The sequence below is a fragment of the Magnolia sinica genome, chromosome 19 (assembly GCF_029962835.1).
Source record: "Magnolia sinica isolate HGM2019 chromosome 19, MsV1, whole genome shotgun sequence".
Lineage (NCBI taxonomy): Eukaryota > Viridiplantae > Streptophyta > Magnoliopsida > Magnoliales > Magnoliaceae > Magnolia > Magnolia sinica.
The window spans coordinates 1207881-1231993 of record NC_080591.1 but is presented as its reverse complement, the minus strand read 5'-3'; the positions used below and the strand labels follow the sequence as shown (position 1 = coordinate 1231993).

The 24113-nt window shown below is 39.1% G+C and overlaps 1 protein-coding gene and 1 non-coding gene across 6 annotated transcripts; both read left to right on the top strand.

Moving 5' to 3' along the window:
• The first annotated feature begins 100 nt into the window (after nt 1-100).
• LOC131235608 (uncharacterized) lies at nt 101-10764 on the top strand. Of its 5 annotated transcripts, none has more exons than XM_058232854.1 (18): nt 101-234; nt 462-629; nt 720-940; nt 2454-2523; nt 2614-2936; nt 3043-3109; nt 3191-3525; nt 3603-3669; nt 3746-4059; nt 4142-4208; nt 4290-4606; nt 5063-5507; nt 6130-6230; nt 6430-6470; nt 7328-7520; nt 8269-8413; nt 9040-9140; nt 9974-10764. In XM_058232854.1, the coding sequence occupies exons 2-18, from the start codon at nt 584-586 to the stop codon at nt 10217-10219; spliced, it is 3099 nt and encodes a 1032-aa protein (XP_058088837.1). In that variant the 5' UTR covers nt 101-234; nt 462-583; the 3' UTR covers nt 10220-10764. The 5 variants fall into 5 exon arrangements, with proteins under 5 accessions (XP_058088837.1, XP_058088839.1, XP_058088840.1 ...); XM_058232856.1 differs by having other exon boundaries at nt 102-234; nt 456-629; XM_058232857.1 differs by having other exon boundaries at nt 147-629; nt 2617-2936.
• Nucleotides 10765-18124: 7360 nt separating this feature from the next.
• Nucleotides 18125-18196, top strand: TRNAH-GUG (transfer RNA histidin (anticodon GUG)). The gene has a single exon. It is a non-coding gene; the product is annotated as a tRNA-His (tRNA).
• The last annotated feature ends 5917 nt before the right edge of the window (nt 18197-24113 follow it).

Sequence of the window (24113 nt, the reverse complement as noted above, 5' to 3'; positions counted from 1 at the left end):
CTTACCATGCTAGAGCAGAGAGAGAGAGAAGGAGACGCTGAGAGAGAGAGAAGGAGACGCTGAGAGAGAGGGAGAGAGGGAAGGAGACGCTGAGAGAGGGAGAAGTAGACGCTGAGAGAGAGAGAGAGAGAGAGAGAGAGAGAGGGAAGGAGACGCTGAGAGAGGGAGAAGGAGACGCTGATAGAGAGAGGGAAGGGGACGCTGAGAGAAGGAGAAGGAGGCGCGTCAGAGCAGGTAGGTGCACTTTCAATGCAGCTGCGTTTCCACCTTCCTCTCCTAAATTCGAAATGGATAGCCGTTGCCCGTAACAAATTAACCTGTGACTTGAAAAACACCTAATTCCCCTGTTACATTTCTTGCAATCTTACTTGATGGAAAGCTACAGGTTGAGACTTTGATACCTTTAACATTTCTCCCCCAAACACAAACTGTAACTTTCTTGCATTTTACACAAGTTACAGGCATCCAAACGGCCCCTAAAATCTTCTCACCCGCCTCTTGCAAAACCCGAGATATCCACTGAAAACCCTAAAAGTCTGATTCTTGGAGAAGAGGAAGAAGAAGGAAGAAAGACGCACCTTCCATGGATCTTCTCGATGATATTCTCTTAGAGCCTTCAACCGTTGCAGGTCTGTTTTTTTTTTTTTTTGGTTATTATCTTCATTGATTTTCTCTCTCGTGGACATGAACTGAATCGACATGTGTATTGCCGATTGCAGTCCGTGCAGCTGGTAAGTTTAAACCGAAGCCGAAATTCCGCGCCAATAGCAAGCCTGCTTCCCTTTCCTCCTCTGTAATGCCATGTACCAGTGCCACTGCTACTCTGACGGACCCTTCACCACCCTCCTCTGCAACAGAGCCCGTGGGCCCCACAGAAGCTCCGACCTGCATTGACGACAATGGAGGCGTGCAGAAAGATCTGGAATTGCCCAGAGCAGAGGTAAGAAGATACTTGTAATTCCTGTGACTTTTTTTTTTTTTTCTCTCTCTTTCTTTTTTCCAAATGAATTGTTTTGACTTTTGATCCCCAAAATTACCAGTTTTTGCAGGCGTGGCCCTTGGTTCGGTGATTAGACTGTGTCAGTCTGACGGGTCCCACTGCTGATGGATGGTGCCCAAGAAATCTCACTGGATAATTATAAGGATTCAATTGGTATCTTGTGTATAGTTGGTTAAGAAATGTTTATTGCAATGATCCAGTTTGACCGAACATGCACGAGGATTGGATGGATGGGATCTTCCAATATACTAGATTTTTGGGACATGGTCCAATAATGGTGGGGCCCATCCAGTCAGTGGTCTGGATCGCTGAACCATGGCCACACTTGTTCCAACAGAGGCAATAATTTTGCTAGATCACAAGACTGCAATGTCCGGCAGTAACATTTATTAAATACTACCCACCCTACAAACTGTTCGATTGGTGAACCAGTGATTAATTCAGAGCTGTTAATCATTAGGCCACCTCTGTCGACCCAAACACTCAGCTGATTGGAACTTCGTAACTATACCAGCCATATAACATTTTTGGAGAGCCTATAAAAATTCCAATGCATGGAAAGGTTAAAAGTAGGGTTCCAGTCCTTGCCCGAGTGGTAGACTCCAAGGAGTTTCAACACGAGGTCTTGGGTTCGAAACCCATAGGTGGTGAAATCCCACTATGGCGCGCTTGGGTGTGTGTGTTAAAAAAAAGAAAGAAAGAAAAAAAAAGGGTTAAAAGTATAAGACAACCAATCACCGCCATTGTATACAATTGATCCATTCTTGCGGTGCCCTATCAACTGTTCCGTCCTTCATTGTCCTTTTACAACATTGTTGGGCGGCGTTTGAATGAACACATGAATTGAATTGTGAATGTTCATCTTAATCAAAAGAAGATGACAAAAAACAACAATGTTTGCTAGTATTCAGAATGTGGAAGTAGGCCTCAACTTGCATGTACATTCCTTTCAACCCAACTCGGAACCGATGTAATCTATATTTGGAGCCCAGACCCTCAACATAAATGCTATTGATGGAAATCACAATTCCGTTATTTCCACTTGTTACACTAGCATTTGTAGTTCAATTCGATAGTGCATCTAAACACACTCTTATAGTAATGCAAATGCGTGAAACAAATACAAGAAACAAGAATTAAGGAACTTAAAGTATTTGCAATGGGAAATGAGCTTTTGGGTAACTATGGCAGCATCATTTACTAAATGACCATAACTTGACCTATGGTCTAACTGAAGTTATGGTTCTTGATAGAGGGAAATGGTGGGACGTGATTCATGTTGCCTACCCAATTAATTGGGATAAGGCTTAGATGATGGTGATGTAACTATGCCAGCATCATTTAGTAAATGGCTCTTAAAAAGCCTTTGAATCCATCCACAATATTCATAATTTCAACACCCTGTTTGCATATAGCTCGCCTCTTTTATAGCAAAGATCCTGTTTGCTTTTAGGCAGGTCCCGTGTATTGTGGGTCTGAATCTCTTGATGGCGTTCTTCCTCAACCCATCATCACTACTGATGGTAAGCATCAAATCTTTACCTGAGACTCTTATTGCTTCCAGTTTTCTTTTCTTGACACACTGAGTGGTTGTTGTACACTTCTATTGGTAGCAGTGACAGTAGGTGCACTTGAACTCAAAGACAATGCGGTGCTCAAATACGACAAGCTCATAACATCACCCACCATTTCCCCTGAAGCTTTCGACTCCATTTCTCCTCCACAGAATAATCTATTCCATGATTCTAATACTACCACTACAGTGCTTCCTTCTGTTGATTCCTCGGTTATTGGGACTTCTACCCATGAACCAATGAACCCTGAAATTCTCACTACCCAAGATTTAGAAAACTGCCCAGAGGCCCCACATTCAGTAGTTCTGTTTTCCGAAGGTGAAGGAAATTCACAAAGGAGACTTGGATGTTCAGAAGCAGAGGTACATATTTGTAATTTCCACTCCATGCTTCTACTTCCATGGAATTTGTTTGCCCATTTTGAGTTTTTCTTGAACTAATTTAGTAAATGTTTCTGTTTGCTTTCAGGAAGCAGCAGCTTTTTCTGGTTTGGAGTCTCTTGATGATCTTCTTTTTCAGCCCACCACTGCTACTGGTAAGTGACAAGACTCCGTAGCTGTGTTTTCTTCTTCATTTTATTTGGCATATTGAGTTGAATGATTTATGTTGTTGGCAGTTCAGGGAGTGAGTAAATTTCGACCTAAGCCTATTGCCCGTCGAAAAAATGAGAACACCATCACACTTCCTTCTTCACTTCCTGAAGCTGTGGAATTGGTTTCTCCTCGTGTCAGTTCTCAAATCCCTTCTCAAATTGAAGGATTGGAGGAGGTTCCCCCCAGTGTTTCTGTAGAGATCTCATCCATTAGTCCTTGCAGTTATGCACTAACAGATCCTTCGCCCCACCTTCTTGCAACCCAAGCGGCTGTCGATCCAACAGAGGCTCCACGTGCAGAAGAAATCTCCAGTGCAAATGGAATTCTGCGGTCGGTTCATGAAAGCTTAGGGATGGAGGTAGAAACTGAAACCTTCTACTATCTCTCTCTCTCTCTCTCTCTCTCTCTCTCTCTCAAAAACTTCATCTATTTCAGGTTGCACCAGCCTTTCCTGATTTGGAGTCTCTTGATGAGATTATTTTTCAGCCTGCCGCCACTGTTGGTAAGTAACGACTGAACCAGCCGGAACCTTCTCTTGCTTTAACTTCACTTTGCCAAGTTGTTTGTTGTGTTGATAGGCCAACCTGTGGGTAAATTCCGACCCAAGCCCATTGACCGACCTAAAAGCAAGAAAGACATTGCTCTTCCCAAAGTTGCGGAGCCTGTTTCTTCACAAATCGAGGAATTGGAGGGATCAACTCTTTCTACTGTTCTGGACAGTGCTTCTGTTGAGCTTTCAATCAGCATGCCTTGCATTTCTGCACAAACAGACCCTTCTGCCCAGCTTGTTATGATTCAAGAGGCAGACCCAGCAGGCACCCCATATTCTGAAGATGTAGCGTTTGGTGCAGATGGAGACTTGGAGACAGATCTTGGAAGCTTGGCAAGAGAGGTAGGAATTTGTAACTTCTACACGCTCTTTCCATCCCCCTCATGGAGTAGTTTATAAATTTTTTTTTATTTTTTTCTTTCAGGAAGCATCGGCCTTTTCTGGCATGGAGTCTATGGATGATATTCTATTTCAGCCTGCCACCACTAATGGTAAGCAACAAGATTCTCTGCTAAAACTTTCCCTTTACATTTGGTTTGTCATGTTGAGTTGTGGATTTATGTTGCTGGCAGTCCGAGGAGTGGGTAAATTCCGACCCAAGTCCAAAGGTCGAACAACAACGGGAAAACCTGTCCAACCTTTCATTCCTCCTGATGACACAGAACCAATCTCTTCTCCACTGAAAGCTCAGTTCATTCCTGAAACTGAATGCCTAGAGGAGGTTTCCGCTGATGCTTTTGTTGATCCTGCAACTTCTACACTAGCATATCCTTCTGCCCAATTTGGGAGCCAAGAGGCAGAAAACCATGTTGAGGTTCCTAATTTGGAAGCCGAAATCGCTGGAGCGGACACTGATTTACAAAATGTTCCTGGAACATCAGGAAGAGAGGTAAAAGATGCGTACTTTCTGTAAAAGGTGGACTACTATGTGCATATTCCACCATCCTTAAACTTTGGCAACCAATTGACCCACACATTGCATACAACTTGGAATGCACGTGTGGAAAGTCACACTGATTGAACAGCTTTAACAATCTGATGTCAGCCATCAACTTTATACCATTGACCGTTTTCATTTTAACCATCCATTTAACGGTCAGCGGTCACCAATTGAATGGTAAGGATCATCTTGCATTTGTGATTTCAGGATATGCTACATTGACATTGGGTCCTGGATCGATGTATATATATCCCATATGTATGGTGGATGAGTCACCGCCGTCTAAAGAAATGGTGGAAAGACAGTAACTTAACCCTTTCCACATCGTGCATTTGTTTATTTGATATGAAAAGCATAGTGATGATGTATTGTTACTTATCCTGCTGCATGAAATTGAATGCACAGAGTGCCAACAGTAGGAAAATGAAAAATCCAACTGTTTTGAAAGTGTCTGTGGGAAAGACTCGCTCGCGGAAGGTTAAAGGAAATTCTCAAGGTGACCAGGATGAAACGCCTGTTTCATCAGCTGTTGAACAGTATGAAGCTGGTAATTCATCGAGGCAACTGAGAAAGAGGACGGCTATTCAGAGTACCATTGACGACATTGAAGATGAGAACTATGAGCCCCCTAACAGTTCTGCAATGGATGAATGCAATGACAGTGATGATGATTACAGGGCGGAAGATAGACCCAAGAAGAAGGGGGCACCTAGAGCAACCAAGGGGTCTGCGGCTGAAACCGACAAACCAGTTCGGAGACGTAGAAAGGCATCTGAAGAACCTGATCCAGTAAACAAGGATCCCCCAAAAAAGAAGTTCTCTCATTCCACTCGAAGAAATAGGAGGAAATGTAATAGGATTTTCTGTTTTTGTTTCATTAATCGGTTGAATGTTTATGGATGCAGTTCTTGGATGAGAATGCTTCAGTGCTCTGAGAGCACTAAAAGTTATATTGCTCTTAGTTGCATCTGTTCACTTGGACAGTCCAATTGATCGATCTGAACTGTTTATTCACTCTAGAACACGTTTTATGGACTACCATCAAAATTGCACTGATCAGATGATCCAATCCATCCCGAATTTGGTCTTATTTTCTCTCACCATCCCTTTTCCTAGCCATGGTTCAAATTTTTATGATTGCTCAGCAAAAGTGAGTGTTTAAGATCATAAGCAATCCATAGTAGGCCCTAACAAATTATAGATCAAATTGTTGATATGGAATTTGTTTGTGTAACCAATCTTGACTGTATGTATTAAATTCCATCAACCAAACGATTAGTTTGTTGTTAGATTGGTGTGATACTTGCATGGTAGCTCATGAAATGTGTTATATATAATGAACAGTCTGGAACTATTTATTTGAGTGCCTAAGGGTCTAGGAGCACTATAACTTAGTGCTAAGAGCGTTGGAGCATTTCTCTTATTGGATATGGTCGTATTTACTTTTGGTACTCTTAACTTCCATTTGGTAGTGAGCAAGGCTTTGCTTGAAACCCCGGAAGAAGATATCGATCCTAAAAAGCTGATTATGAAGGATCTAATCATGCTTGCAGAGCATAATGAGCGTAAATTTGTACGTCTTCTATTCTCCTGTCTTTTGTGAATTGTACTATGGGCATGCTTGCATTTTTATACAGTATCTTTCATCTGTGATGGTTTCTTAGCTTTAGGTGGAATTATGTTTTCTATTGCATTTTCTTTTAGAGCAAGCAATGCTAGCATTTTCTATTTCATCAGTGCTTGTGTTGCTGACCATTTACATTCATCTGTAGAGTAAAGAAGCCGCAGCAGCAAGGTCTTTTCCCACTAGAAGGTATTGTGATTCTTTACTGTAAGGACCTACCATATTAGAATGCAATATTTGTTGTAGCATTTGAATGTAGAAACTTTGCATTCCATGCTAATCCAAATGGTCGTATGTGTCTAAGTAGCACAAATCATCATAGTCAAATACAGTCTGTGCTCCATATTAGGAAAGACATCAAATTAGCAAGATAATAGTCACTGTTACTTGTAAATTGGCCCTTGTGGATGAGCCTGGCAAACAGTTGGGTTGACTAGCGGGCTAACCAGGTTGGCCTTCTTGATAGCCAAGATTTAGCTGAATTTATTGGGGTTGGGATCAGCCCAGGCCAGAATGTGTGTCCCATTTCAGTAAATGGACTGGGCTTGTGTTGACCCTGGTCTGATCCTATCCCCCCTCTCTCCCTCCCTCATGAAAGTATGAAAGGAAAAAAGGGTTGTCTAATTACGACACATGAGGTACCATATTCCCATCCCTCTCAAGCTGGAGAATGGCAACCTGCCATTCTCAAATCTCACCTTTGAAAAAAGGAATATAACAAAGGTCCACATTCAACCAGAAAATGACAGTCAAGAGGTGTCCATTGACTGCAGTTTTTGGGCTATAGTCTATCCACATAGAGGCCCTCCAGACCAACAGTCACAATCACAATGCTTGTTTACCATGCGTACTGAGAAGAGAGCTACATAGAACTTGTATGACACAAGCTGCATATGAGCACTTTCGAAACATGTTGCTTTTGTGAAAGAAATGATAGATGGTTTACATAATATATGCTAGCTTTGGTTTCAAAACTAGCCATCTGCTCGCTCACTTTCAAGTGATGTATTGCCTTCTGATCAGTTGCTTATTTTTTTCTTGTGCAGTGGTGTTAACTCCTTTTCCAATGATAGCCCGTATGACGACGACGATCCCTTAGCTTCAACGCAAGGTGTAGAGTCTGATGATGATCACGCAAATCATAGAGCAGAGCCTAGTTCTAAACTGAATTACCACTCCTTCATGAATAGGACACCAACAGAAAGGTGGTCAAAATCAGATACAGAAATGTTCTACGAGGTACTTCACTCATTATTTCAACGGCTCCTTTGTATCATTGGATAAAGAGGAAATATACAACATTCTAGCACAACAAAATGTACCCTTGAGGCCACCTTTCAATATGGACCATTGGTTGTAATGTTTCGTTTTCGTCTATGGCTAGGGTCATCTGATAGGGAGATAGTTGGTATGGGCAGTTAATGAAGGGACCTACAGGATGAATGGCTTATGTTACCAAAGATGGGCCCCATTTGCTTCATTGCTGCGTCGAACAAAAAAAATGTGTTTCTTTTGGTCGAGTGTCGTGTGATACCTCTCAGATAAAGCTGTCATGATGCAAACAAGCAAGCATCAAACTGAATATTGGAAACTCAAAATGCAAGATGTTGATGTATCTCAGAGCCTATTTTATTGATGCATGTATTCTTATTGTTGGTGCTCTGGGTCCCTTCTATTGATGCATGTATTCTTATTGTTGGTGCTTTGGGTCCCTTCTATTGATGCATGTATTCTTATTGTTGGTGTAAGAGTGCATGCATAAGAATACATGCTTCAATAGAAGGGGCCAGTGGTGGGGCCCAGAGATGCATCATGGAAAATGTTTATTAGAACGATCACAGGCAGCGGCGATAACCTGCCGGAGAATTGAATTACAGATACTGTAGGTGCTCACACATTTTTCTTTCTTCACATTCTATTCTACTTGCAATCACGTGAATTTATGGTTATAGATTGAATCTGTATTCTAATTTGATCTGGGGTTCAGGCTATTCGACAGTTTGGGACGGATTTTGCAATGATACAACAGCTATTCCCTGGCCGAACACGCCATCAAGTGAAATTGAAATATAAGGCAGAAGAACGCAAACATCCTCTGCAGCTTTCCGATGCTTTAATTCATCGGTCCAAAGGTACAGCATTGTCCGCCGAAAGTGGTATTTGATTGCGCTTGCATTCTACTTTCGGTCTTTCACTCAATGCTTATGAAAAAATTTCGGATTTTAGACAGCTTAGTTTCTTTAATGAGGAACTATAGAGTCATGATGTATCGGGGTAAGCAGATTCCTTGACATCCACAGTCCGTATAAATGAGTCCATCGCTCGACAATCCAGATCTTTGATCTGATGGAACCCACCATGGATCTGGGTTCTGCTAAACATCTTCCAGATTGGAAGATCCTAGCCCTCTTTTGCCCCTCTTTTGCCCTTTCCTCAGGCCATTGTGGTATCATCTACCTTAACTGTTTATCTTTTACACCACTGATCGAAAGGCTGTGATATTTTGATCTGGGAGATAATGGGGCACCCCATCTGGATCACCTAACTGTGGGGTCTGCTTGTATGGATGCAGCACATCAGGATTTTTATACAACCTGGTGCGTCAAAACCCGATAATTCCTCTTCCTTAATTTGCTGAAAGTTTTGCTACCAGTCTTGCTTGGGCTGTGTATTTCTTTGCTTCGCAGACAGATGTGTGGTATTCTCCTCAACTCCTGTCAAAAAACTTAGGGCTTGTCTTTTCTGTTGTTCCCCTCAGATCTCTCTCATTTTGAACTGGTAATTGAACGGCTACAAGCTCAGGCAGAGCAGAACTCTAACAGAGATATGGAATCACTTGATGCAACTGGTGGAAATGAGGTAACTTCTGAACAATCTCCATGAGTTTAGTGTAGTACGTGTTTTCTGGGCTGCATTATTTGTCGGGCCTGAAATTTTGGCATAGGCCTGGGCTCTGCCCATGACAGCCACAACCAGGCATGGGTTTGATTTTGGGCCACAGACTCAAATCAGAAATTTTGTCAAATCCAAGTCCATGCCCAGCTACTGCTTCTCTTCAACCTCTAAATGAGGCCCACTTCTAGCCTGTGAGCCTAAAACCGAGACAACCCCAGCCTGGAATCCCGATGAGTTAACCAGTCCCATTGACAGTCCTTGCTTACTTTTACATACTATCCCTGTTGCTACACCCATTCTAAAACTTGATAACTCGACAAGAAACTTGGCTGGCAAGATTTCGAGCCCTAGTCATTGTGAATCTCAGCTCTAAACCTGACCCCACTGACTTGACTCAACATGACTCCAAGCGAGTCACTTGCAAAGTGTTAAATACTAAAAAAGTATGAACTGGGTTTTGAACCCATGAACTCCAGCAGAGGTTGCAACAGCTCTAACAAAAAAGCCAAGCACCATGCACTTGCATGTCTTTCCATCATGTTCATATTTTATAGATATATAATGATTTATAATATTTATAAATAATATTACTTTAATTATTGAATATCAATTCGAGTCAAGTAAAGGCTCGTCGGAGTCTTCGAGTCAAAACCTGACCTAGCTTAGACATGGGGTTGAGTTTTTGAGTTTTGCAACCATGATTGCGACCTGGAATTTTAGAATTCAATGAGTCCACTCAGGACTTGGCTATCATCATAAGTTACATATCTCATACTGGTACTTATTGCTTTGCCCAGGAAGATGCAGTTGAATCTGAGCTGAAAGGGGAAGAAGTGAGAAAAGATTCCGAACATGAATTTCAGAGTCCTGTGAAGTCTCATGAAAGTCAAGATGTCTTTGAATGGAGTCAGTATGGAAGTGCCAATGCTTTTTCACCTCAAGATATGGAAAAAGGTGACTATAATGCTTTTTCACCCCAGGATATGGAAAAAGGCGACTATAATGCTTTTTCACCTCAAGATATGGAAAAAGGCGAATTCTGAAAAGGTAAAAAGAGAACACTACGCAAGCTGATTACTACTATTCCTGTTTTTTGTTTTTGGGTGAGCAATTGAGGATATCGGAAGCCTTGCATGGCTATTGACTGAATTGAGTCAACAGCCATATTCCAGGACAATATCTGCTAGATTAGCAACTAACAAGTTAACTAATGAGCTATTTTAGTGTGGCCCAGCAACAATTTGATTTATTCTTAGGTGGGGATTGAAGGTCAGGAAGTGGAAGGGAATCAAATACGGTATACTGAGTATTCTACATTTGAGTTGTAAAATCCTTCATTTTTTTCCCCTTCCTTTCTTTTTCTTCTTCATTGTTGTTGTTGTTTAAATTAAGGAAATTCATATGGTAGCGAATTTGTACAAGTGAGGCCTATGTTTTGTTTATCCAAATGTTGATATGATGGACCCCACTTAGTGTATTGGGGGATGTTCTAAAATTATCCTGCACTGGAAGATCCTAGCTATCTAATGTTGGTACTTTTTCCTGTTAAATTTTGTACTTTAGTGTATTTTTTAACTGTTGATTTTCAGTTCATTGATCAATGTGTTAGGATTCTGGCAGAGTGCCTGCCATACGCGGTATCTGGTCAATTCTATCTATATGTTTTGCTGCTATGTGAAATTAAGAGGCTTATGGCTAATGAATCTGACACCTGTGGAAGGTATAGGAATGACACTAGCAAAACACCGCACCGCACATCTTGCATATGGGAAGGAAATGCTTGACTGGGGTGAGATTGAAGAGGCTATTTGTGGCCATATCTCATGAGCTCTACACCATTCATCATGCAAGGTCTACCCCGAGCATGCGCTTCACCAGAAATTAGCCTGTTCAGGTAATCAGGTCGGCCACACATGTCGATTGAATGCATGATCATCATCCCTTCTGATCTTCCATTTGCATCACAAACATGGCCCGATTGACAAGTAAATCAGCCTGATTTTTTGGCCAAGGCATGTCCTTGGGCTGGCCCACTCGATGGCTGGCCTAGATCTGGCAGGAGCGGCAAATTGCCTACAGGAGCAATTTTAAAAAATAATTAGGAACAGCTTTTCCTTTCCTATGTATGTGGACCGAGTTCCAATCTTGCAAATGGGTGGGCCGGATGGTGAATGATGAAAAGTTCATCGACTATGGGCAGAAGCAAAATCCTTTTAACCCAATGCTCAATCCATTCGGGATTATTGGGATGGTGTAATCAACTTCAATTTAGATATCTTAGATGATGTTGATAACGATGGATGGATGATAAATGTTTTTTATAACTTTTTTTATTTTTACTAGAGATTTGTTAAACCAGGGCATCAAGGGATGTTCAAATTTTCTTTTTAAAAACTTATTTTTTAACATTGTGCAATCCCACAAAAATGCTTAGCCTTGTTGTAAAGATAATTTGACAAGCTTTTAACTATGATTAGAATAATTTCAATTAGAGACTTTTTAACCTTTTAAAAGTGAGCCTGTATTTCCTAATAATGTTTGTTTTTTTGTGACTTTCAAGTCGGATCAAGGTAGACCAAATGATTCCTAATCAAAATATTTTTATAACTCATTAGAAAGCTTATCGAATAACCTTTTTCAACAAGCCTATGGTTACTTAGATTCAAGGTGTAATGAAGGATATCTGGCCCATTTATTCAAGTTGGGCAATGCTAACCATGCAAGCAGCATGAATTATGCTATCAGGGATTGTGGGCGTACTTTTAAAAGCTTAAACGATTTTCAAATAAGATGATTTCAGTCTTAGTTGAAAACTAGTTGAATTATCTTTCCAATAAGCCCAATATCGCCCACATCTGACTTGTAATGAGGGAGTTGTGAGTGTTTTTATGGAATCACGCAATGTTATAAAAATCGTGACCGTGGTATGTATAAAGCTGCGATTATGATCTGTACAAAGTCACGATCATGGTTTTTCCAGCATCACGTGATCCCACGAAACCCTCATAATCCCCTTGTTATAACTTAAGGGCAATCTTGAGCTTATTGAAAAGATAATTCAACAAACTTTCAAATAGGACTTGTAACTATTTGGATTTTTGAAATACATAAACCTGAATTAATTAGAATAAAAAAATTAATTTTGTAATTAATAACAAAAACAAAACACTTTGCATGTTGGCAGAAGTACTCTAATTGGAATGGAAGGTTAGAGGATTGATTCTTGGTACTATAATAAGGTTAGAGGATTGATTCTTGGTACTATCATATTTAACTTTTGTACAAAATTACAAAACCCATGAGGAACCTTATAGAACGGTAAGGTCAAATGATCAATTCTTGGCACCACGATAAAAAGGTGGAATTGCAGAAAATCTCTAGCAGAAACCCGAGAGAGAGAGAGAGAGAGAGAGAGAGAGAGAGAGAGAGAGAGAGAGAGGACTTCCGCGGGTGAATTCTAATTGGATTTATTTATAAAAAAAAACTGTATGGGAAGGTTTGAAGAAAATGAAGAAGAAGGTTGCGCAGGAACTTGTGTCGTAAGATTGGCCTGGCACGATGTGGCAGTGTCAGTATAGATTTATTATATTTCGTTGTTTCTTGAGACCAAAACTTACCATGACCTCAGATTCTAAAGTGATCTGATTGTTGGATTGTTCGTAACCATATGAGGATAATATTAATAATAAACTACTGTTATAGAACGATTTCGACTAACGATTGTAAATCCTCATAATTTGAATATGAGTGATCCTTTGATTTTTCATATTTAGAGATGGAAAAAAATCATTGGATGGTTTGGACCAAATCTATGAATTAATTGAATCCATAAAAGTTGAGGAGATACAGAAAAAAAACTTGAGAATTTCATAAACCGAATTGTGTATAAGACATGACCAACTTTGATCGATCGATCGTACATGTCGATTTTTGTCCAGCAACCAAAAGTTAGAATTCGTAATATTATTTGATTGATCGATATCAATGTTCGATCGATCGAGGGCTTCCTTGAGCGGTCTCGATCAAATGAAGGCATTGACCAAAGATAGCAAAATTTGTCTAGTGACCCAATTGAATTAAATCTGACATTTCTCGATCGATCAAAAGTGACCAAAAGTGTCTAGAGACTTGAGTTTTAAAATTCGAGTCTTCTTAATTCATGATCAATTGATCAGAGGGTCAATTGAGAGCTTTCGAGCTGGCTCGATCGATTGACTGCATTGATCGAGAATCCTTGTATTGATTTTTTAAACTGAGATTTTGGGATTGATAAGACCATAATACATGCAATCTCCTTTACTAAATTGCTAGTTTAAAAAAATAATAGTGGGTCGTCTTGAATTAATCAAAGGTAGGTCTCATTGGATGGAATATCTAAATTAAATTCGTGATTTGTTTAAACTATCTTAATAGGAATTTAGATTCTAGATTCAAAATTATATGATTGTTAAGTGGATTTAATATGCTCCACAAGGCTCTTTTGAAAGTTTAGATGGTCTTCATATGACTTCAATAAATAGACTAGATCTCCATTCTCCAATGAGTCATAAACCACTTCGATCATTCACTATTTGGTGTGTCATCTTCTTATTTGAAGTATACCTTCCTAAGCATTAGCTACCAAATGAAGTTCTTTTAAAAGAGGCTCTTTTATAAGTGAAAGCACAAAAAATTGCTAAAAATAGTTGGAAAGCACGAAGAATTGCACAAGAATAGCAGTAAAAGAACAGTTATATGGAAAATAGTGCTAAAAAAGGTTGAAGGCACTTCCATCCGAAAAAAAATTAAAAGTATCCAAATGTACATGCAGTTATAGAAAGTTGAAGTTTTAAATATGGGTGATTTTGGGTGTCCCAAGATACCCCAGTTGTATATAGGAAAAATCCATAGCTCAAGTGGTAGACTAAGTGAAACATACCTCATTTCAACACCGAGGTCTTGATATTGATTCCCTATGTGGGTGTGGCTAACAGTGAAGACTGAAGTGTGAATTGACAGTGGAGTGTACTAACGAGCTAACCCAAATAATAATAATAATAATAAATAAATAAAAATAAATAAAAAAACAATTTAAGAAACTAGCTCAAGTCAATACCTTGTCTGGTCCATATCTCACTCATTGCACATACTTAGGATACCTTTTTTTTTCCATGATTTTTATAACACACCCACATACGCACATGGGCACATGAACCCATGACCTAGTGTTGAAGCCCATGGGGTCTACCATTAAGCCATGAGTAGGGAACGGAGGCATTATGATACCCAAGGAATGTTATCATCACTATATTAACATTTTAGGTTTGATGATTTTAATTCCACGAGTTATAATAATTTGGTTCTTTATAAGTTGAAAATCATAAATGATATTGATCATGCCATGAAAGGCCCGACCTTGGTAGATCTCAGGATAGATCCCCGACTCTGGGGCCCACCTTGATGTATGTACTTACATCTAAATTGTCCATCCATTTTAACACTTCATTTTAGGGCATAATCCAAAAAATGAAGCATATCCATATCCTAGGTGGACCGCACCATGATTAATAACCACCATTAAAAAGTTCTTAGGGTGACTAGAATGTTTATTTGCCATGCAACCTATTGATAAGACACAAAAACTTGGATGAATGGACCATATAAATATCCGCTTGATCTAAAACTTTTGTGGCCCATAGAAAGGTTTGAATGGTCAATCACCACTATTTCCTATGGTGTGGTACACTTGAGATTTGTATCTACTTTATTTTTTAGATCATGCTACATAATGAGCTTTTAAAATGCACGGATTGCATGGATGTAAGGCTATATATATATATATATATATATATATATATATATATATATAGCCTGTCTGTTTTTTTTAACGTTGGAAACTATATTCCATTTTTTTTTTCTTTTGGTGTGGCCATTTGATTGCCCTCATTTTTGGGCCCTCACCCTAACTTGACCCGACAGGACTGATGAACGGTGTGGATTTGTCACATCATTCCTGTGGGGCCCATTCTCTAAAAAAAAAAAGAAAAAGGAAAAGCTTCTTTTGCAGTAACGTGCAAAAGCACGTTACCTTTCCCCACTCCCTGTTGGACTCTCTCTTCCTTCTCCTTCGGCAAACGTGGTAGGTCCTACACCCACCTCGATTCAAATTGCTTGCTTCTTTCTCCATCATTCTCATATTACAACATCTAGGCTATTCAAAATTCATTGGGATTATCCTCAACACCATAAAATACTCCAAGAAGGTCATGTCGACAGCTTGTGACGTGTGGAACTGTTAAACCAAAAACTCACTGGTAAAAACCCACTAGACCTCCATTGTCAGGCACTTACAAGTTTTCATACACCAATCTACATCGTCCATCAACCTCGAAACGAAGGAAAACTCACTGGTTGCAAATCCACCATTGACGACCCTTGTCTTCTTTATGGCGCCAAAAATCAGTTATTCCATCAACAAGAGAAAGAAGATCGAGAGAGTAACATTGAGAGAGATCAGAGAAGAGAAGAAAATAGTTATAAAAGGAAGAAAAGAGAGAGATAAAAGGAAGAAAGAGAAACATGCAGTTTCATCGAGTTAACTCAGCGAGTCAACCCGATGACCCGCTGGTCCGATCATCCGAACTGATTCGAGATTCTGACTTGGAGCAATTTATGAGCTAAGTTTCTATTCTTCATCCTTTAACCTCATACGTTAGAGTAGCCTTGATTTGAGTCGACTCATTGAGTCAACTCAGTGATTTAACGTGTTATTTTCTTATATTTTAATATTAAAGAATCAGAGACCTTAGTGTAGGTTTTAATAAATCAGCATGTATGATTTGTGTAGGGATGACATTGTTTACATTGAAAATATTTACCGAGTGTTACTAGTCGAAGTGGCGTTGTTTTGAATTGAGTTGAACTTGATCTAACTGGGCCGAATGGACCGCATTTGTATCGATCTTAGATCTTCTCGCTTAATCTAACCATACATGAGATATGTCACATAAATCAAGTAGGTGATCTTCCCTACTGAAAATTTTAGGTTAGCATATAGATTGATTTGATTATTTGTTATGAATTAAATTTATCTGATCATTATCATTAATTGCATAGTATAAAGGTAATTTATTTGAGTTATTAATTGATTTCAATTAATTATTTGTGCTCAAATTGTAATTAATTCCTTATTATTACATGATGAATAATGTATTTGAATTTATGGGTGCTTTGCCCTAAAAAGATCATTATATTTTCATGGGTGCTCTGCACAGGGTCATTCTTTAAAGGATCGGCATAGTATGGGTGTTTTGCCCAGGGTCATATCCGAAAAGATCGGCACGGGTGCTCTGCCCTGGGCGATTCCCTAAAAGGATCAACACATACGGATGCTCTGCCTTGCCTATTTACCCTAAAAGTCTATTCACCAGGTGCTCTACCGAGGGTTATTTCCTAAAATGATCAACACCGGTGCTTTGCCTAGGGTCATTCCCTAAAAGGATCAGCACACACGAGTACTCTGCCCTGGATTAAACCAAAAAGGATTTTAGATGACTGTATTATCTTATTTTGTTATTATGAAATACAAATTGTTATTATTATCATGTAAAATGCCGATTTAATACTCATAATTGATCTTATTTATTTTATTGAGTTGTATTGGTGTTAACATAGAGTTTTCAATTTTGGGAAGGATGTGACTCTACGAGCTGTCGTACTCACACGCGTATAGATTATTTTGCAGGATTTGTATATGAAAAATCAATTAGGCAACATTAAAAACTTTTATCCTTATTAATTAAAATTCAATGTATGTTGTTATTTATTTATTTTTTTTGTGTCATTAAAGATTTAAGGATTAATCAGTGGACAATATTTAATGACAATGATTATTATCATTTTAGTTGCTCCAATTACCTTGAAAATGTATGAATAATGTAAATTGTTATGTATATTTCTTTGAATACAACTCATAGTCTTGCATTCGGGTTCGGGCTTGGCCAACTTGAGTTCCAGTTTTTGGGCGTGACAATATATATCACGATTGGCCGTATAACCAAGGAATCTGAACATTGATCTAATCGATTCATCATCTGGCTCCCCTTGATTGGCCCTTCACCCTAAGAAAATCACATTTTATCAAAACAATCTCAAATGGTTAGGTATACGAATCGTCCATCTTAATCGTACTACAAATGGTCTGACCAGTGTTCTGTACGATTCATCATGTGGGTCATACCTTTACCATCCACCGTTACTAAAATAAAATAAAATAAAACCACTTTTTGTTGGATGATCCTAACCGTCCATCAGTGGTTAGGAAATGGGCGGTCCATATTGATCACACTGCAAAAGGTCCAATCATTAATCTAGAACATCCATCACGTGGGTTTCACCCTTAGATTGTCCTTCAATATTTATATTTAAAAAAAAAAAAAAAAAAAAACTTTTGTCAATGATCCTAACCTTCCGGTCATTCTCTAAGTAAATGAATGGTCCATGTTTATCATACTACAAGCATTAAAGTTATTAATCTTGACCACATATCATATATGTCCCACCCTCAATTCCTATTTTTTTAAAAAATAATAAAAATAAAAATCAATTTTCTCAAATTATCCTGCCCATCCATTATTCAATGGTTAGGGAAAGGATGGCTATATCGATCATTCTGCAAGTGGTGAGCGTCCACCTTTGAATTCCCCTTCACTGAACAAATCACTTTGCCCGGGTAAATCTAGCCATCCGGTCAATGGGTAGGGAAATGTACGGTTCATATTGACCATACTACAAGAGGATTTACTCATTTGATCTGAACCCTCCATTATGTTGGTCTCACGTTTGATCGCAAATCCCTCTCAGTAAGTAACTTTGGTTGGGTAATCTCAGCCGTCATTTTCTCCTGATTTGCCCTCCATTGCATCATTATTATTAGTTTTATAATAACTTTTAGCTTCTAAACGCAGCAAGTGGCTGTAGTTTAGTGGTGAGAATTCCACGTTGTGGCCGTGGAGACCTGGGCTCGAATCCCAGCAGCCACACTTGCCTTTTTGTTCTTTTGACCCCCTCATGGGACGCGGAGTCGGTTGATCCGGGACGGTGGGGCCCACCGTGCTGTATGTGTTTTATATCCCATCCATCTGTTTCGCTATCTCATTTTACAGTGGTGACTGAACGCCCACCATTAAAAACTTCTTGGGGTCCACAAGTTTTGGATCAAGCTGCTACCTGTGTTTTCCCTTCATCCATGTATTTGTGGCCATATCAACAGTTTGGATGGCAAATAAACATTACGGTAGGCCCCAGGAAGTTTTTAATGGGAGGCCTTCAATTGTTACCGTTTCCAGTGGTGTGGTCCACCTAAGATTCGGATATGCTTTAGTTTTGGGCTCAGATTCTAAAATGAGCTGGAAAAATAGATGGACGGATTGGATATAAAACAAATACATAAAAGTGGGCCCCACAGTCACTGCTCCACCCAAGTCAGCAGTTCCGAGGATCCACCGAATCAGCGTCCCATCAGATGGGCTCATTCCACATGTGGCTTCTTTCTCAATGTAAGTCAATCAACGTCCCATGAGATGGGCTCATTCCATGCATCTGCCATCTTGGGGACCAGACCGTGGGCCCCATCATTCATAAAGCGATTTACGTGATGAGTGCGCCATTGCTTAAGACACCGACCAGAGGCACTAGCAAACATGCACGGTATTTTGGATTTTCTCTCTGGAGTCATCCTCTCACACTTCTCGCAGATTCTTAGGCGCACATGTGGATGGCCCATCGGATCAACGATGTGGATGACCAGTCTCTGGTTTCTACTTGTACATTTGAGCCGTACTACTTGAGGCCCAAGGACATTACATCTCTGCCGTTTATCTATGCACGTGGGGCCATGCTTTAGTGATCGAGGCTGTTGATCTGCCGACTGTAAGCAATGATATGATATGATAGATGTGTAAACGGGTAGTGGGTTAGGTGAGACCCGGATCCAACGAGGTGGTTGGGATCCCTGGAGCCCACTGTGATGTATGTGACTACGTTCACGCGTACATCCGTATTGAAAGCTCATTTTAGGACATGATCCAGATCCGAATTTCAGGAGAAACATAATATAAGAAGCAGTGGTCATCGGCTATTAAAAACATTCTCGTGAGACATAAAAGCTTTGAATCAAGCTAATATTTGTGTGGTCTCTTCACCTGCATCTATGTGACCTAATCAAAACGGTAGATGGCAAATAACTATTCCTGTGGCTGACATGAAGTTTTTAACGGTGGGGATTCAATCACTACTATTTTCTGTTGTATTGTCAACGTAAGATTTGGGCTGCATTTGTGGAATCATGCCCTAAAATGAGCTTCCAAAACGGTTCAACGGTGTGGATTTAAGGTACATACATCACTATAAGCCTCACTCACCTCGGTGGATCCAGGGTCTCTCACCTTCGGTGGGATTGAGAGGGCTGACCTGCCCCATTCAAGAATTGAATAAGTATTTTAGATCCAGACCTGACCATTAAATGTCACATCAAGTCTTGGGTTCGATACCTATAGGTGGTGAAATCCCACTACAGTCTGCATGGGTGTGTGTAAAAAAAATAATAAAAAAATGGACAAGTAAAAAATAAATGACTTGCTCATCACATGGGTGAGTACTAATGCAATTAAAGTTGGGTATTAAATTTATAATTGAAATTTTATTATAATTTTTTATGATAATGAATAAAATGTAAAATAAACTGAATACAACACATATGGCAGATGATGGCAATAGGCCAAAATAGGTTAGGTGTTGGTTAGGTTAGGCTTGGGTCACAATGAGGCTGGGTCTAATCCAAACCAAACTAGTTTCTGCAATGGTTGAGTGTAAATCTAAACACCAATTGAATCTTGCAATAAATGGTTAACTTAAACTCAGCCTATTTAACCCATTTAATAAAAATATATAATTTAATATTAAGAAAATTTTACAAAAAACTACGTAATTAATATGAAATTTATATTATGGTATTATTTTAATTTTTTAAGCCACCTTTAATGTAATTATAATTCTATTACCTACCTACTGATGTGAGCAAATGAGTTGGTGACGCGAGTAGTCCTATCATGATGTTTGTGTAAAATCCACGGATCAACAGGTGAATCACTCCTATGTCAAGGCAATGGTCTAAAATTCAGCTCCATCCATAATTTATGTGGACATATGGTTGGAAACAGTGCGCGCATGGGACAATGTTTGCCCCCTAACTATTTAGATAGGTGTAGCCTTACATGCCTAAAATGTTATATGTATATGGAATCTAATAGCTGGAGTGAATTATATATCACAGTGAGCCTTGTAAAAATTAAGGGTATACATTTATCTATAAAATGTTTCCTTCCGTGGGTACCACCAAAATAGCAGATTAGTCTGATTTTTGTGTGGTCCTATTATTGGATAGAATATCTAATGTCCGAAGTGTTTCTTACATAAATATTATGCTGAGCCTTATCAAATTGAGAGAAACGTTTGGTAAAAGAAATAAAAAATCTTCAAAATAAAATGAGGAGCGTTGGCACTTTTTTTTTTTTTAAAGGGGCCCACTATGATGTGTGTTCGAAATTCACTCCAATCATCATTCGTGTAATTCTAGTTTAGGCCTAGAGTAAAAAAAATCAAGCTAATGCGATTTAGGTTGGCCACAATGAAGAAGACACTTAGTAGAGAGATGTACACTTTCAATTTTTACAGGTCCCTCATGATGATTATATGAAATTTACTCCAATCTTAGAATCTCACACCCCAATGTAGGCCTAGGTCTAAAAAATCAGGCCCATTTGTGATTTAAGTGGGCTATGTCAAGGGAAATGGTTTGGAAGGCTAATGTTGTTAGATACATTGTTTTCAATCATATGGTCCATCTTTTTTTTTTTTTTTACACCCACACACACCGTAGTGGGATTTCACCATCTATGGTCCACTTAAATCATGGATGGGGTGATTTTTAAGCCCCTGACCAAACATGAGGTGATTCACTTGGTGTTCAGGTGGATTTTGCACCAACATAATGATGGGGCCCACCAAAGCAACAACCCATTTGCAGGCACACCCGCCAACCGGGCATTAAAAAAGTGTAAAAGAAAATAGCTTGATGGAAAACCTTCATATAAAAAGTATCAAAATATTAATTTCGTATTAATCAGATAATTTTTTATAATTTTTTTAAAAATAAAAGACATTTTTTATCTACAACATATTTGGAACTCCTACTTTACATGGGAAGTGAGTTGATGCAAACCTTAGACTTTTTGGGTTGGTTGGGATGAAGCACTTACCTAAAATCCAAATACTCTTATCTTTTGTTTTGAGGAAAAAACAGGTGCGGATGATTATTTAATCTTTGCCCCATTTGTAGAGATTGAAAGGCCATGCATGAGCGGATCAGGTACTACCGTGCCTTTCCTGAGCTCAGAACAGGCTGAGCTCTAAGGGGCCCACTTTAATGAATCAGTTTATCAAAACCGTCCATTCAATTTTTCATATCATTGTAGGATGTAAACCCAAAAATGAGGCTGATTCAACGATTAAATGGACCACACCATATGAATCAGCGGGGATAATAATACTCATTGTTGAAACCTTCCTAAAGCCCACCGTGATGTTTATTTTCCATGCAACCTGTTCATAAGGTCACATAGACATGAATGACTACAAAACACAAATATCAGCTTGATCGAAAACTTCCTTCACTCCTAGGAAGTTTTTAATGGTGGGAGTTTAATCCTCACTGTGTGGTCCACTTGATTCTTGGATTTGACTCATTTTGGGTATTATATCCTAAAATGATATTGAAAAATGGATGGACGGTGTTGATAAACCCATGCATCGTGGTGGACACCTCAAATCCCAGCCTGTTCCAAGCTCGGGACAGGAGGGTACTTACATTATTTTATATTGAGAAATGCTCCGGTGCTCTGTCAGAGCACTATAAGTTATAGTGCTCCTAGTTGCATTGCCCTACTTAGAGTTTGATCTATTGATCTAGACTGTTCATTAGGTTTGAAGCATGTTAGATTGGCTATCACGAAAACATCAAACCGATCTAACGATAATAACCATTTGATCGGTGGTCTTAAATATCATTCACACAAAAATAAGTCTAATCAATAATTCGATTCTTCTATTTGTTAAGACCATCATTGGTTGCTTGGGAACAGTAACCATCCCATCCATGGCCTGGGAAAAGTATGGGTGCAGAAAGTAAGGCCAAATGAAGGAATGGATCAGACCATTCATTCAATGTGATTTTTTACATGGTAGCATATGAAACGTTTTTTTCAACTTTATGGACAGTTCAGATCAATAGATTGGACTGTCCAAGTGGATCAATGTAGCTAAGAGGACTACAGCTTATAGTGCTTTGAGAGAATTAGAGCATTTATCTTCGGATCGAGGTTTTGTGGGAATTCAACTTCTAAAACATTCCAAGCTCAACCTAAGAACTTGTTTAAGAGAAATTTACGACTGTACGACCCCTTTATGGCCCATTTAGGAGACTAAGCCCACTTCATTTTCCTTTGCGAGAATACGACCGAGCTGTACGGATGGCTTGCCAAAGGTCGAAAATGCCCCTGCTTGTTCCTTCAAGCGGATCGGTGGTGCTCGAAGACGAGCGCTGACACTCATCGAACTCCGAGTTGTACAAACGGTTCAAAAGATATCAAAGTTACATGGGCCCCACAGTTACGTATTTATTATATCCACAACGTTCATCCATATTTCGAGATCATTTGGGAGCATTATCAAAAAAAAAAATCCCATATCCAAAGATCAACTGGACCACACCACAAAGAGCAACGGAAAAATTGATTTTCACCGTTAAAAACTTTGTAGTGCCCACCATAACATTTATTTTCCATCCAATCTATTCATAAGGTCACAAAAGCCTGGATGAAGAGGGAAAAAAATTTTCATAATGATCCAAAACTTCTGTGACCCCTAAAAGGTTTTCAGTGGTAGACGTTCAATACTCCACGGCCTTTTACAGACTTGATAGCTAGATCTGTCTCATTTTTCGTCTCAAGCCTTAATACGAGTTTGTCCAATATATGGACGGTTTGGATATAACACATACCTCATCATAGGACCCACAAAAAGCGGTGGGGATTACAAAAGTAAAAAACAAAATAATAATAAATAAATAGGCCAGGAACTTATGGCTACGGGGTTTTCTATAGTTACGGATTATAACCGTAGCTATAACTGTAGCCTTGCCACTTCGATATGTCCTTTTGTATGTATCGAAGGTCTTTCGATTAATCGAAAAAGATCCAGAACTGTCCAGCGAGTTTGCCTAAAAAATCCTGCAATTTTCGATACATATCGAAGAGTATTCGATATGTATCGAAGATGATATGACCAATAGCTACGGATTATAACCGTAGCCATAACTGTAGTCTGTGCCGGTTTATGAATTTTTTTTATTTTATTTATTTATTTTTATTTTTTTACATAGATAAATTTATTCAACTTACAATTTTCTCTAATACATATTTATATAAATATGTATATATAAGCATATTAAAAAAAATTCTCTCTTTTTTTCATTTATTTCTTTATTCATTTAACAAGAATATCTCCTAAACCAAAATTAGTTACTTGACGTACCCTATATGATTTTGGGATAGGAGAAGCTACTTTAGCCAACCAACCTGGTTATTTTTCAAGATTCCATTAGATCTATGGTCGAAAATCCATTTCATTCACTTCGTGGTCAATTTCAATCAGTTCGCGGTCAATTTCATTCATTTCATTTACTTCGCGATCAATTCCATGCATTTCATCCCAAACTATTTCGTGTTGATTCACGGTCGTTTCGAGGCATTTCACGATCAATTCCCTTCACTTCACGGTCATTTGCATGCATTTCGCGGTCAAATCGCTTCAAACCATGATCATTCCCATGCATTTCACGGT